At 36.3% G+C, this 18,622-nt stretch overlaps 1 protein-coding gene across 4 annotated transcripts in view; it reads left to right on the forward strand.

The window, feature by feature from the left end:
* Window positions 1-18,622, forward strand: part of lrp1bb (low density lipoprotein receptor-related protein 1Bb) — a 631,192-nt gene that overhangs the window by 489,412 nt on the left and 123,158 nt on the right. For all 4 annotated transcript variants that reach the window (XM_087268160.1, XM_087268163.1, XM_087268161.1 and 1 more), the window contains 7 exons: window positions 294-483; window positions 4,426-4,630; window positions 11,530-11,722; window positions 14,668-14,793; window positions 15,974-16,102; window positions 16,362-16,481; window positions 16,821-16,934. In XM_087268160.1, coding sequence (XP_087124286.1) covers window positions 294-483; window positions 4,426-4,630; window positions 11,530-11,722; window positions 14,668-14,793; window positions 15,974-16,102; window positions 16,362-16,481; window positions 16,821-16,934 — 1,077 coding nt within the window. The remainder of the gene's footprint in view (window positions 1-293; window positions 484-4,425; window positions 4,631-11,529; window positions 11,723-14,667; window positions 14,794-15,973; window positions 16,103-16,361; window positions 16,482-16,820; window positions 16,935-18,622) is intronic.

Consider the following 18,622-nt stretch of genomic DNA (forward strand, 5'->3'; position numbering starts at 1 on the left):
CAACAACAACAACAACAACAACAACAACAACAACAACAACAACAACAACAACAACAACAATATTATTATTATAAATTTTTTTATTATTTTTTTTATGTAATTAAATTAACTTTGCCTTAAGTTGTGATTGTGTATCAAATCAAGTGTATTATTTAAAAAGTGTTGTATTGTGCTATAAATACCACAGTTGGACACATACATGCATTTTTTTTGCATTTGACTGGTTTAATTGTAACTTGGACTGTAAGAATAAAGCATGGCCAAACAGTCAATTGTTTTCTTTTCTTTTCTAGATGTTGGTTCAGTTGAGGGCTTGGCTTATCATCGGGCCTGGGACACGATTTACTGGACCAGCTCCACCACCTCCAGCATCAGCAGATACACAGTAGACCAGAGCCGACAAGGAGCCTTCGGGAGGCAAGCTGTTGTCACCATGTCTGAGGACGACCATCCTCACGTCCTGGCTCTAGATGAATGTCAAAAGTAAGTGACTGCTATTATCTGTAAAGAATATTCTTTAATTACAAAAATGACACAGAAAGTGCTTCTTAGCAGTGATGAAGAACGCAATGTTTAAAGTGCTCCGAGTTCTCATTGAAATGCATATTTGCACTTAAAGGAATAGTTCATCCAATTAGGAGTAGTTATATTAGAACTATAGAACTATTAGGAGTAGTTCACCCAATTCTCCAATTACAAAAATGACACAGAGATTGATTCTCAACAGTGATGAAGAACACAATGTTTAAAGAGCTCTGAGTTCTCATTGAAATGCATATTTGCACTTAAAGGAATAGTTCACACAAAAATTCTAATAACCCCATAATTTAAAGATGGACATAGTCTGAAATGTGTCATTTTATCCTGCCTCCTGACTCCAAACAGAAATGCCAACTAACCCAGCCTGAGCTCAAACCAGCGACCTTCTTGCTGTGAGGCGACAGTGCTACCCATCCTAGCTATTACATGCTGTATAATAGTGTTGGATAATGGCTTTCATTTTAAAGCTTCCAAAAGTGCATACATTTCTAGTTAAAGTAACCTATACACCACACAAGTGGACCGATTTGGTTTTTACCAAAAAATTTCACTTTTTATTTTAAATTATAAACTCTAAACACTGACTTCTGGTGGTGGTCGAACTCACATTACGTGGATTTGCCGTATATGGTCAATGACACATGACATGACACGTTAGAAGAGAAAGCTTCAGGAAAAAACATGTCTAGCAGGAACCATTTACCACACAAGACAACAACCAGGGCTTAATTCGTGCCGGAACACCTTCTGAAATCTGATCAAACACCTTGCCTGCGTCCCAAACCGCCTACTACTCAGTAGGTACTGCATTTGAATTTACATGTCCTACTCGGCCATTAGAAAGGTACATTCTATACAGTATGAATGTGAGCAGTATGAATGGAATTCGAACGTACTACATACGGCATTTTGTCATGGTCACGTGACCTACCTGTGTCAGTTGTGTTGCTTCACTCCCATTCATGAATTCTCTTACAGGGCACCAAGGGATAGTGCAGCATGCATGGGATGTGCGTTTTAGAATCTCACTGGAAGGAGTATGTCATCCGGGTACTTCTTGCATACTGATTTTCAAATTCTATACAGCAAACTGTATAGTATGGAAGTATGCGGTTTCGGACGCAGCCCCGATTTTACAGATCCCCCTCCTCACAAGCCTCCCCCCATACTTTATACCGTGACTCCCCAACCCTCTTTACTTTTATCCCAGACACAACCACCCATACCCCCCCTCACTCTTTCGTCTGCAATCCTCCACCATTCCCCACCCCCCACTCTTCACTTTCGTATGCAACATCTCTTAAGCAATTTAAGCACTGACAACAAACAAGAAAACTAGTTGACTTGGCGTCACTGTAACGTTATAATTTTTTATTACTGTTACAATGCCACATACATGTGTCTACCTGGTTTATGTCATGCTTCATACGTCGTATATGTCCGTTGTGCTAAACATGAATTTGAATTTTGTTTATAATTTAAATATTTGAAATATTTATTTTTATGTAAGTAGACATCAATCTGCTTAATGTGAGTTTTTTTTTTTATTTCGATACAGTGGTGTATAGGCAAAGATTATAGAATACACAAGACATGTCACTCGTATAGTTTTAAATGGGGGAACGGTCAATATGGTGAATGAAGCCCTGCCTACTAGTACATGAACCAATCATTGATGGCTATAGACTAACGTTTCTCTTGGGGATAAGCTCGGACCAGACGTGTGCTGTTACGTCAGTTTCTGGGGTCAACAAATGCACTGGAATCTCAGTGAATACTTGCTTCATGCTTGAAATTTATACTATTAAATGAACCACACTTTAAAACAAAAGTTTTTGTTTTTTAAATCTTTGTGAAGTTTATTTATAAACTAATTTCTAGAGGAGCACGTGCTTATGATTGATAGCACCTGGTCCACATTAGCTAACACTGATTTACCAATCAGACAACTCCTTAACCACTATAAATAACCAAAGTATCTTACTTCAGCCATCTTCGTCTTGAAGAATCCCCCCTTCCACCCCTACTCCGCCCATTTCTTTGTCAGGGCAGCACGGAGGCCTAGTGGTTAGCACCACGGCCGCACAGCAAGAATGTCACCGGCTCGGACACTTCCTGGCCAGGTCGGTGTTTCTATGCGGAGTTTGCTTGTTCTCCTCGTGTTTGCGTGGGTTTTCACCGGGCTCTCCGGTTTCCTCCCACAGACCAAAAACATGTAACATAAGTAAATTGACAAATCTAAATTGACAGCATAGACACTTCATAGCGTTAATCTACTTCCAACATCATTAAGCAGGGGAGTTCTCGAGACCTACCTGAACTCGGACTCTCCTCTCGCCCTGCAATGGGAGGTAGCCCCAAGCTCGAGGATCTCCCAGTTCAGGGCTCTCTCCAGGGACAGCATGCCAAACAATGCTCCGTAATCAATCATCAGCTAAGGGCGAACTCTTAAAATGAAACGAACTCAAGATATAGTCCGTACTGTCAAACGCACATCGGATGGCAGCAACTATTCAAATGCCCACAAACTTGTAAACAAAGAATCGCTGTCATTTCTGGGGGAGATTCATCATCAAGACCAAGTTGTGAATTACTTCAGAAGATCAGCTTGATCTTACGAAGCATTATTCTGACGATGATCATGTGTGAAATGACCATTATGAGGTTGGTGTCGTGATCTTGTTTCTTTCAAGTGCGCATGCGCATTAGCTTGGGCAACCTGAAAAAAACGCAGACTTCACAGTATTGGAGAATTTGATATTTCCCTATTCAGACAAAATGCCCGAGCATATCTCGAGAGGCATTTAAAAGATGGCTGCCGAGTGAAATTACTTACCTTAAAGGAACTTTGTTATAGATTAGTTTTACGATTAATTTGTTTTGGAAACTTCAAAATGAATGCCACTATCCAACACCATTATGCATCATGGAATAGCCAGGATCAAATTTAAAACTAGTCCAACTTTGTTTGTCAGAAAACAGAAAAAAGTCATATACACTAAAGATGGCTTAAGGTGAGTAAATTATGGGGTAATTTTCAATTTTGGGTGAACTATTCCTTTAAGAATATTCAAAATTCAACTGCTCACGTGACATAGTAACCAGTGATGTTTGATTTTCCGCTCTGGCAGAGGGAAAGATTCCATTCGCTGCAGACTACATCAAACGGATACATTCACTTGATAGAGGAACCTTTGTTGACATGAAGCAAAATTGATCTGTATGTCAGGAGGAAGCGTATTGACTTTTAAAATCGAGAGAAAATTGATTCGTCACACTCAGGAAAACTGACATATATGAAGTGTCAATCAGTTGAGTCTGGAAAAGATTTTAATTAGTTTGACCTCTTCAGATGAGCAGAGCCTCGTCTGAAATTTGTTGTGGACTGAATATTTTTTAATCCTAGCAAAGTAGCAACTCTCCAGGTAGAGCGGATGATATATTAAATTTCTCCTCTAAAAGAACCGTTTGAGACTGATGAACAGCATTGATATTCAGAAAGATGGGCCGACCCTGAGTTCACCGACTACATTAAACCCTCAACCTTGGAGAGAATATGCTTACTTGGTAATCTGGCACTTTTTCAAATGGACTACAGGCTGCTGTTAATTAGAATCTAACCTGAAATGATTAATTGGCATAGAATGTCAGCATGTATCACTAATTTTCAATTAGTCGGTGGAATTAGACTGTGAAAGGAATTTTTATAAGGAAACGTCAAACAGGCCCTGAGGCCTTTCTGCTCGCTGTTATTTGCAAGGTAGGTCATATTCCTCTGTGTCATAAAGGGGGTTTAAAAATACCGGCAGGTGACAGTATTGAATCATTTTGCCTCATCGTTGTCTGTAAAATAGCATCCATTCCTCTCATTTCTGTGTTTTGTAGCCTCATGTTTTGGACCAATTGGAACGAGCAGCGCCCCAGTATCATGCGCTCCACTCTTGCAGGGAATAACATGAAAGTCATCATTAGCACAGATGTATTCACTCCGAACGGACTCACAATTGACCATAAAGCGGAAAAGCTGTATTTCTCTGATGGTAGCTTGGGAAAAATTGAACGCTGCGAATATGATGGCTCCCACAGGCATGTAAGTATGGCTCTTTCTCTGTTTTTAGGTGATTCAGAGAATGCTCTTTCAGGGAAATGACTCAGATCATGATTTTCCTGAAAACATGCTTCATTTTGAACAGATAAGAAACTTTATCTTTTTACATTTGCCACTGTATTAGGGATCATATACCAACATTAAGCAATACTCAACACAGAACCTAAAATTAAAGCGTGGGTTGTTGAGTATATGAAACAATGGCTGTTTCTCAATATGCATTCTTAAGCGATCTTGTGTCCTCATGTTCTCGTGTAACGTCATCATCAACCTCCACAGTTCAGTTCCAATACTCAAGACCGAAAGAACGGAGTACACAGGAAAGTTCCCGGATGTGTTCTTTGATATTGAGGATACACCGATGCAGACTTGAGCACCAAACTCGCTTGAGCACCAAAGTCCCAGAAGTCATTGCGACTGAATAAAGGAGTCGGGAAGCTCAGCATTTTATGTGGATTTAATAATAATGTTCATAGATAAAACCTATTTATCTCAGGAGTTTCCCTAAATAAGAAAGTGAAACATTACTATGAAAATCTTAATTAAAGGGGTGGTCCACTATGATATCATATTTAAAATTTTAGTTAATGTGTAATGTAGCTGTGTGAACATAAACAACGTCTCTGAATGTAAAGTTTTAAGTTCAATGCAAAGGGAGACCTTGGTTTTTACAGAGTTAGCTTAGCAAAGCCTACAATGAATGAATTTCGGGGGCTACAAAAAATACTTCCGCCCCCTGTGAGATCACAAAGGTTTGTTTACTGTGCATACAAACTGCGGAGGTAAGGGCCGTGGCCAGAGGCGCTGTAACTAAAAGTGCATCCAAACACTGCTGTTTCCACAGAGCTTCGTCTGTTTCTGTATTTGGGCTTCCAAAGGACACGACACAAAGAGAACAGGGCTTACAGTTCAATATTAATTATGTTCCAGAGAATTATAAAATACACAGCAAGCATGATTTGACATAACAGCTTCCAGAATCTCTCCCAGTTGGAGATCGGCTAAAATCTCTTCAAAGCAGAAGCTGTGAACTACAACCTGTAAGTGTTTTTATTTGTAAAAATCGATCATGACATGTACAGTGTCTAGTGTTAACGGTATGCTGTAGCAACGATGTAAACAATGGAAAAAGCTGCTTTGCGGGCAAAAGATTTAGCTACAAATTCATATTTATCAGTCAAACTGCTGTAAACACACAAACAGCCACTCCATCAGCACATTCGTGTCTCTTATGTGTGTGCGCACGCGACTGCATTGATTGTCTTCAGGCAGCTTTTTTATGCATTTAACATCTCAGAAAATGAAGTCGCAGAAGATATGTGGATGATTCATATTACTTACACCTGCATATTCCGGATATATATGAAAGACGTCGCGTAACACATTGAGTTAAAACAATACAGGTTAGCTCACCTGACTCGTGGTAGCAGCAGAATAATAAATCAAGGCTCACACAGGTGGCATCCCACATCTTGTGCTTTATTCTTCTGTCACAATATATTACAGAAAATAAATTAATCCGAGCATCAGAGAAAAAGAAAAAAAAACTCCCGTGCACATGCGCTTGTTACAGAAAGTTCACACATTCACTCACACACAAACATAGAAGCAGACAACATTCACACACACACACACACAAACATAGAAACACACAAACACGAGGTCTCTTAAAGGAGCCGCACCCCATTTTCACTCGTTACAGAAACTTGTCAGATTTTATTTAAGAGAGCAGGCAGGAGGTTGACTGATTTTTTACATAGCAGAAAAGCGCATGCTTTTACGGGCGTGATGTGGAGCCGATCCGCGAATAGCAGCACATTATGACGATGACCAATCAGAGTCACTTAAGGGTGGGTCTTTCAGAGGAACTAGGAAATTTATCAGTCGTTTTCATTTCAGCTGAGTAGCTGTGTATATGTAAAGTGAGATATATGAAAAAATAACGCAATTTTCTTCAAGTGAAACATGAGCACACATCGCTTTGCATCTTATAAACACAACCAAGCCTTAAAATTACATTCTGGACCACCCCTTTAATTAAGGTATTAAGGGTGTTTATTTGCTGAAATTCATATTAAAATATGTTTATTTGTATTGTGCAAAATATATTTGTAAGGGTTTTGTGCCTGTTATATACACTGAAAAGGAAAAAAAAACTATAATTTGTTGTATGAATGCTGTAATGTTTAAATAGTTTTTCTATTAAAAATGCATGGGGGTCATGACCATCAGGAAGAACGCAGCATCTCATTTCTCACAGGATGCATTCTCTGTTCTCGTGGTCCCCCGAGTTCATTCTTCTTAGGTGACCTGGCAAGACCAGTTTTCACATGAATGCAAGTCTATTCTCTGCATTCTTGGAATTGAGAAACAGCCAATGTTACTCACCAATTGATTGGTACATTTTATTATTGTAATAGTGCCCAAAACACTTTATAGTTTATCACAATTATCAAATTATTGCAATGTTCTTACAGTCAAAATTATGAACCCTCCTGTGAAATTGTAATTTAAAAAAACATATAAATATATATATATAAATATTACAGTTTAACAGAGAGACAACTATGTTTTAACTAGTTTTAAACATATATATTTTTAATAAAAGTATTTGAATAACTAATTTATTTTGTCTTCACCATGATGGCAGTGAGTGTAGCTAATATTATACACTAACATTCAGCTTAAAGTGAAATTTTTAGGCTTAACTAGGTTAATTAAGTTAACTAGGCAACTTAGGTTAATTAGGCAAGTTATATATATAGTTATATATATCGCCTCACAGCAAGAAGGTCGCTGGTTCGAGCCTTGGCCGGGTCAGTTCGGCATTTCTGTGTGGAGTTTGCATGTTCTCCCCGTGTTCGCGTGGGTTTCCTCCAGGTGCTCCGGTTTCCCCCACATGTACAAAGACGTGATATTGGTGAATTGAGTAAGCCAAATTTTAGTGTATGTATGTGTGCGAATGAGTGTGTAGCCTATGGGTTTCGCAGTGATAGGTCAAGTTAAGGATAAGTTGGCGGTTCATTCCGCTGTGGCGACCCTATACACAACTGTATCTAAATAAAAAAACTCACTTTTTTTTTTTACCTAACATTTTTTTTTTCAACCAACATACAAATTTTTAACACAACCAAAAAAAAAGATTTATAATAAGTTTTTTTTTTTTTTTTGCGGTCACTTAAGTAACCACTTAATAATCACTCAAAAAACAGTCAAATCTTTTTAGTTATTAGTGTCCGCTGATCCATTGACCCTTCACAAAATCGGCTTAATTCTAATGAATTACCCACCTTCAAGAAATATGACAAAGAGTTCATTAAGACCCACAACCTCCAGAACCAAGCGTACAAGTGTTAATGAAGGCTTATTTTGAGACCCCTGCTGGGTCGGCCTATCAGCTCCCCAATTAAACGGTGAAGAATTAAGCAAAACTAAATCAACATGGCTTTTGGCAAACCGCCTTGCATTTGGAACCTCCCAACTGGTTTTACTGAAGGGGTTTGAAACCGAATGGTATGCACAGATAGACTTCCTCTGATGAAGCACAATCTGTCGCCCTGTGCGGTGTCATCCTTTATATCGCATTTGCACAAAGAGGACAGTTAGTTTGGTTGTTAATTCTTAATAATACCCATCAGAACCGCAAGCAATTGCATAGGGCTATAGTTGTTAGCCCAAAACTCTATTTGACATCTATTTGATCAGATAAACAGAGATAATTAGTGCTGGAGCAGAACGCTTGCACCCCTAAATTTAATTCTGAATCAATATGCTCCATCAAAAACCATCTGGCAAACTCCTCGTCTTCTCCCCCCCCCCACCTCTCGGATCTCCAGTTGTTGTTTGCTCAAGCTGGGCTCTCTTAATCAACACCTGTCCTATTTTTTCCACCATGGTGGCAGGGCTAATGTGATCACGGATACAAGCGTGTTCCTGTTAATGGCTGGGTCTCCAGAGCTGTGGGACGTCCTCCTGCCCCACAGCCCGGAAAACTCCCAGAAGGAGTCGTGTGATGTATATCCGTGTCCGTCATTATGACACCCGCATTAACACTCTCTGGATCTGGGCTAAACTGGTTGCTGGGGGATTATTTAAAGCATGTGTCCTCTACCTACACATTTGCTTTTTTGGACCCTCATAGAGACTTTCCAGTGGTCGTCAGAGGCTGTTTTTTTCTGCTTGCCTGCAATCGTAAGCCACTGGTTTGATGTAAGATGCATCTCTGTATAAAATGGTGGTTACAAAAACATGGGTTGAACATTTTTTATATTCAGAGGCCAATGTTTTAATATACGGTGTTCGGCTTACACCCCTTACAAATCTATCTTTCTAATTCATAATTTTATTATAATTTTATCATAATTTTATTAGGAGGCTATACAATATAATATTTGTGCATATACATTATATTAGTCAGTGATGAAGACTAATCTGGAGCTTATCTAACAAAATAACAAATTATATAGATAAAAAATGATGATAAAAAACTAGTACACCCAAATTTATTAAAATATTAAATACAAGTTTAAAAAGAGGAAAAATCAAGAGAAGCAAAAAAACTAAACAAAAAAACAAAACTTTTTTTTTATAAAACAAATTTTATTTTGCAATATTTTTTCTTGAATGTAATTGTTTTATCATTTTATTTTTAAAAATCTTTGGTGACTAAAATATTATTTTAATAAATGTATCTGTTTAATAAATATGTTTTGTTTAGATACACCAAAATGCATAGAATATATTCACAGAGAAATTGATAAATATATTCTATTTTTTTTAAAGTGGGGTGTACTCAATTATGCTGAGCACTGTATGACTGCAAAAAACACTAAAATTGTATTATGCATGTGGTTTTACATTTAGATTTGCAATGTTCTAAAAATCCATTAAAATTAATTTCATTGAGACTATTAATCTATAAAAACAGATAATCTATACATTTTTATTTTTTATAATTGTTTTGTGGAATCTCTAAATCAGTTTTTATGTTTTAAATAAATGCTTTTACAATGTAGGTTGTGTCAAAGCAGCTTAACATAGAAGTTCTATAAACAGAAATTGTGTCAGTCCAGTTTTCAGAGTTTTCACTGCTGAAAGTCCAAACAATGAAGAGCAAATCCATCGATGCACATCTCCTCAAGTTCCAAACCAAGCAAGCCAGTGGTGCCAGTGGCGTAGAACCAAACTTCATCAGTTGACGAAAGTGAAGAAAAAAACCTTGAGAGAAACCAGGCTCAGTAGCACTGTAAAAAGAAAAAAAAGTTGACTCAACTTAAAATTTTAAGAGAACAAACTTCAGGACATTTTTGAGTTGATGAAGCTTTCATCCAATTACTGCACACGACTTTATTTAAGTTCTTTTAAAAATGTCCTGAAGTTTGTTTTAAGTTTTAAGTTGAGTCAACTTTTTTTTTTTTTAAGTGTGGGCATGACCGTTTCTCCTCTGGCCAAAGTTTTTGTGCAGAGTCGCAGTCTAGGTGCCTTTAGTTCTTTATTTTAAGGTTTTCAATAACAAAACAAGTGTATTAATGTTGACTATTTATTAAAATAATTATTCAGTACCATCGGGAAATAGCAGTTTTTTTCTATATACTGTACACTACCATTTTAAAGTTTTCTTTTTCTAATCAGCAAAATGGATCAAATAAATGTTGTGATGGTAAATGTCAGTTAATATATATTTTTTTCCTTTTCTTCTATTTGAGTAAATGTTGTTTTTCTGAAAATTCTAAGAAAATTGTATTTATTTTAAATTATATATTGTATATATGTATGAAAATTTTTGATGCATGTTTAATCAAAAAAGCTAATTTAGTAAACAGAAGATACAGTACTGTATCTGCTGCCTTGTTTTATAATGTATTTTATGTACAGTTGAAAGCAAAACTATTAGCTCTCTTGTGTTAATTATTTTTTGATACAATTTTTTATTATTAAAAATCTGCTGCTTAATGGAGATATTTTTTTAAACACAATTGTATACATAATAAATGTAACTAATTTCTAATAACTACTTTAAATTGTCTTTTTAACGATGACAGTACATTCTGAACAAAAAATATATATAAATTAAAAATGCTTTAATTTCAGCCAAACTAAAAGAAATGAGAATATATAATATAAATGTCCTTGCCCCCTGCATTTAATTATAAACATCACTTAAAAAAAAAAAAAATTTTGAAAAATAATAAAATGTGCGCAGGATGACATTTCAGAATAGACTTTAAAATATTACTACTAGACAAGAAATCACTAAATTGCCTAGGACCTCAGTACAAAACAGATATGTTTACCGAATACAAACAGATCACTCATTAAGATCAAGGGAATTAGAAATTCCAAGGGTTCAGTCAAAGCAGGGTGAATCAGCCTTTAGTTACTTTACCCCCCACTGCTAAAATCAGCTTTCAGAAATGATCAGATGTGCTCCAGCAGTAGGCACATTCAAATCAAGACTTAAAACAAATCTGTTTAGCTGTGTCTTTACTAAATGAGCAACTGACCTATGTCAGACACATCAAACTATTATGTCTTTTCTTGTCTTTTTCATTCTTGTATACCCTGTTTAACTGATCTTAATCTGTTTTAATCATTTTTAAATCTCTTATTCACTTTTATTTTCTTGTTTCTTTTATTCTTGTTTATGTAAAGCACTTTGAATTACCATTGTGTATAAAATGTACCATATAAATGAACTTGCTTTGCCTTGCATAATAATGTTGCCTTCAGCTGTATAAATACATACACAATCAATGCATGTCAAAAAATATTGGTACCAAAAATACTAAAATACTACATCATAAACATTATAGTATAGTTAAAAATCGAATGTCTTGTCTCTAAGAACATCTTCTGTTCTTGTCCTGTGTATTTATTGTTAGGTGATTGTGAGATCAGGACCAGGCACATTTTTTGGACTTGCTATCCATGGAAACTACATTTTTTGGTCTGACTGGACTCGGCGAGCTGTGCTACGGACCAACAAGTTTACCGGAGGAGAAACTAAAGTTCTCCGAGCCGATATCCCTCACCAACCAATGGGAATCATAGCAGTTGCCAAAGACACTAATAACTGTAAGTAATCCAAAATAAACCACTGGGCTCTAAAGCTTTCCATATCTGTGTTACATGCGTTGGATTTGCAGCCAAGCTCTCGCTAGTGGTGGCTCATTTTGATATCTAAGGAATAGTCGGAATGATAAATTACAGTGGACTTATTTAGTAACCAAGCAAACTAAATTGGAGACGTAATTAATTTAAAAAAGTAATCTCAAGTCGCAGAGGATGCTCTGAACTGTCGCAAATGTGAAAAGTAGGACGTTGGGAAATCGCTTTAAGAGACTCCCGACGGTTTCTTGTTTTGCGAGCCTGCTGTGAGGGGTTTTCTACTCTCGTTTGTTTGATCATGCCAGATGATTGCAGCTGTCTGCCCTTAACCATTTTTTTTTACCTAGAGAATGTTAGCAGTCAGCACTGCCAGAGAGAGATGTGCTCATTCCAGAAGAGATTTGAGGATAACAGCTGTTGTGATCAACAATGCCATCTTACGAAAAAATCTCTCTTTCCTGTACTTTCATCTGACAGTGTGCCAGGTTTAACACACCACCTTTTGATATCTGAGGCTCATTTCCATATTCATGCTGAGTCACAGCGCAATGAATTTGATCTAGGTGCTTCTTAAAGTTCCCAAGGGTGCGGTGTTCTGGATTCATAGCATTTCTTGATGGTGTAGATGTTCAGTTGAAACTACTTTGGTCAGTCTGATTAATTGAAGTATTATAGGACATCTAGATTTTAATTAAAAATGATTTTATCTGCACATTTGTTTGAGTAAAAAAAAAAAATGCTGAATGTCTTAGCATTGGTTTGTGCTTCTTTAGCTTTAATGGCTGAAACCCTGCTCTCCAACATGATTTGAGAATAATCTAAAGAGTGCAACTGTGCTTAACCTCTTAAAGTCAAGAACAGGCGTAAAGAGTATTTATGACATCTGTTAATATTAATCATTGATTTGCTGAAAGAGACCATATGATGTTTTGTTTTTCTTTGCCTTGTGCGGTATTTGTATATGTTTATGTACTGTAAAAGGTCTTCAAATTTCAAAGTGGGTTTATTTTGTCTAAAACTGCTTAAAATGCATTCAGCAGTGTCATCCCCAAATGTCTGTCATGGTTTAAAATATCACTATAATGGTGTTAATATTGTCAAATTAAATTAGATGAGTTTAGTTAAGAGTTGAGTTGAGGTTACGTTATAACTGCAGTCCACTCTGCTGAGAATGAAGTGTAGTTGATCATGTAAATACCATATACAGTATGTTACACACATTTATCTCAATAACATATTAAATAGCACTTTTGGAAAGCATTATATAATATAGCGATACAGATATCTTTGCACAAGCTGTGTAATTCCACAGCATCTTCTTGACAGATGAGGTAATTTAAAAATAAAACTGTATGGTAATTTGATTATAAAGTACATATGTAAGACAGCACACTGTAAAAAAAAGTGATTAGTTGACTTTAATAAAAAACAATGAGTAAACTCTTTGCCTTAAAATTGTCAACTATGATACCATACCAAATTACTATGAGTTTATTCACTGTTTTAGGTAGTCAACTTGTTTCTGTTTGGGTATTTAGCCAATTCCATGCGTGTTCAATAAAAAGTCAGGGGGGATTTCCTTCCATGTCAAACATATTAGTAAATTATTAGGTACAAATTAATGATTCAAGAACAGAACTTCGTGTGGCGTTACACCAATGCATTATAAGAATTACATTCAAGAGATTTACAACAGCTCTACATTTCCCTGACTGCAGTATTTATACTTAGCTGAAATTTAAAGGTTTTGTGTAATTCGTCACTTGTCAATCATTCTGCTGTTTTCTGGCGCCTGCACCCAAACATACTTCCTCTTTTCTACATACTTCTCTGCCCACATAAGCTGACATTATTATCATATAAGGCAAGCTCATTCTGTCTTCACACCTTTAAGAACATCTAATGTATAGAAAAGCTAAGTGAGACATGAAAGTTATTTTCATACAGTTTATCGATGTCCATTTTCAGGTCATATTTCCAGTCAGCAGCAGGAAACTTTTACTTCTGCAAGAATGCTTTATTGGTATGCAAAGCATATCACCCTCAGAAAAGAGGTTTAGTCAATATATCCCTCAGCAATACATACCATTAAAATAAGTCAAAGAGACAGAAGTAATAAAAAAAAATGTAAAACTTTTTCACAACATTACGTTTAAAGCAACAGTTGTACTCACTTTTTTAATTAAAATTACTTTGGTTATTATATACAGTGGTATAGATCTGGTTATGATAGAATGTTGTTTGAATTAGTTTCTTAACTTTTAGCTTTGTATTGACATTAGTTCTTTTAGCATTATCCTGAATCCCAATCACAAAAAATATCCACCATAAACAAGTTGGGAAATTACTTTTTTTTTTTTTGGTAGTATTATTTCATACAAAATGTTTATACATTGGCATTTCTAAAGTATTAATGCATAAAAAATGATTACGAAGCCACTTTAAACTTTAGGTATTATTCAGAATGTTTTATTTTCAATTGTATTTTAAGTACTGCATTTTCAAAAACTATTAACTCCAAACTTTTTAAATAGAATTCCAAATCCCCTAAAAAGTAAACCAGTACAGTTTCCTTTATCCATTTATGTGATTACACCTGCATTTTTTTTTAAGTTTTAATAATCTTTTTTATGTTTGTTTTGTTTAGTTTTTCATAAGAACAGCACTCAATGGGTATTCATTTAATTAACCCGTTGATTCATTGAATATTGTGCATTTTTCAGTCGAATTAATAGTCAGCTCTTTTTAGGAAAGTAGCCTAATTTTAGCTGGAAAGTTGTAAGCATTACTCACTTCAAAGACTTTGGAATGACATTTCACTATGCTGTTTTTTTTTTTTTTTTCTTGTTGTTTAATGTTGTTATTTAGGTTGATTTTCATACCGTGATGGTGCTTGTGTCCCTCTGTTTCAGGTGAACTGTCTCCATGCAGAGTCCAGAATGGTGGTTGTGGTGACCTGTGTCTCCTCACTCCAGATGGCACAGTCAACTGCAGCTGTCGAGGAGAGCGGGTACTGCTCGATGACAACAGATGTGTCTGTAAGTTTCGCCTTCATTTACACCATTCTTTAGGGAATATGAGTGCCTCTCTTAAACAATTAGTTGTTATTTATGTTTCCGACATTTATTTTGTATTCAAGCAAAAAGAAAATATGGATTTTGCTTATCTAAAATTAAAGATCTGAAGATCTGTGTTACGCCCCGTGTGCCTCGAAGGATGAAAAGGGCTAAACATAATTATGACAACCCAATCTTTTTAAATTCCCCTGAGACTATGAATCGACACAGACAATTGATGTGGAAAGAGTGGCTCACTTTATTTACAATAAAGGTAAGAAAGAAAAATAAAATTATTTTATCACCCAAAGTATATTTACAGTACCAATGTGTAAATTCATTCATTAATTTTCTTTGCGAGTTAGTCCCTTTATTAATCAGGGGTCGCAACAGCGAATTGAACCATTAACTTATCCAGCATATGTTTTACGCAGCAGATGCCCTTGAAGCCGCAATCAAACTCTGGGAAACACCTATGCACTCTTGCCTTCACACACAAACACTACGACCAATGTAGCTTATTTAATTCAAGCATAGCACGTCTTTTTACTGTGGGGGAAACTGGAGCAATATACACTTACCCATGAGTGTAAAAGAGTAAAAGTAAAGAGAAAAGGAAAGTGAAGAAGCCAAATGGCTTAGGCTTTTTCTCTGTCCTTGTGCTGCAGATGGTCTGTTTAACTGTTTTCTCGCTAGTGAAGCGTTCGGTTTTTCCACTTACAAAATCTGCCATGTAAATAGCAAATGCGCCATGGCGCACTGCAACAGACTCTTATAGGGAATGGCAGATGAGACTCTGATTGGTTTAATGTATGATATGCTCAAAACACACCCATAACTCATTCAGAGAATAAGCACAACCCTGTTAGACCATGCACCAGGGCGCAGACCAAATTTTTCCATCCCTAAAATAGCAAAAATGTATTACACACCCTAATTGCTTTTGCACCATGCGCTTTAGACTTTGCGCCTAGATCGTTAAAATAGAGCCATTAAAGTTGTTAGTAACTAATAAAGTTGTTTTAAGTAACATCCTTAACTTTTCCAAGTTTGATTGTAATACTGTAACGTGCACCTTTTGTAAAGCTGCTTTGAGACAATAATTTCTGTGAAAAGCGCTATACAAATAAACTTAAATCAAATTTTCTATTCTCTTTTGCAGCCAAAACCTCCTCCTGCAACATACACACTGAGTTTGAGTGTGGAAACGGAGAGTGTATCGACTACCAGCTAACATGTGATGGAATTGCCCACTGCAAGGACAAGTCAGATGAGAAAATGCAATATTGTGGTAAGTAGGCGAACACAACGCTTTGCCGTATGTACTCTCCGCTCTCTCATCATGAAAGGAGTAAGCACACAGAATTGGTTTAAGGTGGCAGTTCCATTCCCTGAGGCTTCAGCCTAATAAAATGAGCCGCTTCTCCTTACTGCTTTCAACCGGAGGAGCAAATGGGAATAAGCCCAGAGCAACAGAAAGAGTAAATAAGAGACAGGATATGAAGCTTTTGTGCCCTGATGTGAAAGGTTTGCTCTGCCGTTGCTTCTAGACAACAGGAGCTGCAGAAAAGGTCATCGTCCCTGCTATAACAGGCGTTGTGTGGCCAACAGTCGATTTTGTGATGGAATCGACGACTGTGGCGACAACTCAGATGAGGCGTTTTGTAACAGTGGGTATCTTTTGCATGAATATTATTATCATTATTTAGACCATTTGCATGCAAATTTCGCTTAAGTCATTTTTTTTGTCTGCCTATAAAAGAAAATAGACGACATGTAGTAGGTTTATTTGGGAGCATGTTAAACCACAAAAATGACAACCAATGTTCAAGCTGTGAAAGCATTTCACAAGTCATTTTCCACAGAGCTGTCTGGAAGACCCTGTTATCATCTGTGAATTGTGGTGCATATCGTACAAATATCAGTGTGCAATATTTCATTCATTTAAGCGCATGTCCAGGTGCTTTATTTGCTCTGCTCTCGGTGTAAATGAAGTGTCTCTGTTTCAGATGTCACGTGTGCTGCATCTGAGTCATCCTGTCAAGATGGAACTTGCATACCAATATCCTCCTGGTGCAACCAGGTCATCGACTGTGCCGATGCCTCGGATGAAAAGAACTGCAGTAAGGCAGCATTATAAGCGTAATATGTTCTCAAATCATTCACAAAATCCATACATACACAAAATACATACTCAAAATCAGCCTCTTGATCTGGTAGACTATTATATACTGCATATGTATGTAATTTTAAATAGAACAGGGCTACTGTATATGTAAGATTTGGAATCTCTTGTTATCAGTGACATTGGTGGCAGTTAACTGAAGCCAAAAACGTCATGTATTAGTGCTTGGTAATGATCAAAATTTTAATCATGAATAACCCTCTGGGGTCTGAAGGGATTTTGGGGCCCCTAAGATATTTTGACAAGCCCTGACATTTGTGCTTGTTTCAGCTACTCATTACATAGCACTGGCCAATATGATTATTATTATTTTTTGTATTCAGCACAAAGTGTGCTACAATAATGTGTTAAAAAGATGGATGTACATGCCTGCGTCTTTTAGAAAAAAATTAAGTTTTGGAGAATAAAAAGTAGCTGAAATAAGGTCAGAAAACAACACTGGATGGGCCTGAATAAGACTTTTGAGAAGCTAGAATATTTACTTCACAGTTATGTGCAAACTATTCTGTTCTCTCATTTAAAGAAAACATTACAATGATTTACATTTTGCAAAGTATTGCATTATTCTTCTGCAATTAATTACGATTAATCACATTTTCTTTACATTTTTTGCATTTATTTGATTTTTTATTATTATTATTTTTTTGCATTTTTATATGCAAACTTAAAATAACAAAGCTATTTGCCACTGCCAGGGCATTTAGTGATAATTAGGTGATTATTACATCAGTGGCTCCCACACTGTTTTCAGATAACTAGCACAACAGATAAAAGCTTTATGCATGAACTGTGTTCAGAATTACTGGCTCCTTGCCGTATTTACTACTCCCTCATACCAGCTACTAATTCACCAATGTCACTTTAGAATTAGTGTTTGAATTATTCTCTTGCATAATGTCTAAAGTGGTGACAAACCAGGGGATTTTGCTCACATTTTAAGAATAAGGCTGAACGCCATGAAATGCCATGAGTCCACAGAGATTTCCCAGTTTTTCTCTACTGCAGACAGGAGATCACAATAATTAACCCTGAAAAAGCCAGAGCAAACACTACCAGATTCCTATAGTATAAATACAGCTCTCCAAAATACAACAAAGAGAGATTTACTGTTCAGCTGTAGTTTGAAACATACACTGAAAAAATGCTGTTTTTCTCCCCTAAGGACTTATTAATGCAGTCTCTGTTGCCATCTTGTGGCAGAACGTCAACCGTCTTTGCTCTGCTCAATGATAGTGAGCTGAATCTTTTAAAATAGGCGCTGTCCTTATAAATAAACTGCAAAGTTGCAATCTAAACAACTTCATTCTTATCTAAAAAGGCCTCAAAAGTTCATTATGCTGTCCAAAAACTGCAATATTTGTCAAACTGTTGTTCTCTGCCTGTCACTCGTGTGGGCTGAATAACTTTCCAGCTGGGTTTTCTCAATAACAAAATACATGTGAATAATGAGAGAGAAAACAGTTAAGAAAGCATCTAATCATAGAGATGTGGACATGTTTGTACAGGTTTCTAAATTATATTTGTAACAAAAAACTTAGATCTGACTATAGATCTGACTGCGTAAAATTATAGCTAGACACATAACTGTATTATAGTTCTTTCTGCATTTTCCTGAACATTATAAGC

The sequence above is a fragment of the Danio rerio genome, chromosome 9 (assembly GCF_052040795.2).
Source record: "Danio rerio strain M-AB ecotype USA chromosome 9, GRCz13ab, whole genome shotgun sequence".
Lineage (NCBI taxonomy): Eukaryota > Metazoa > Chordata > Actinopteri > Cypriniformes > Danionidae > Danio > Danio rerio.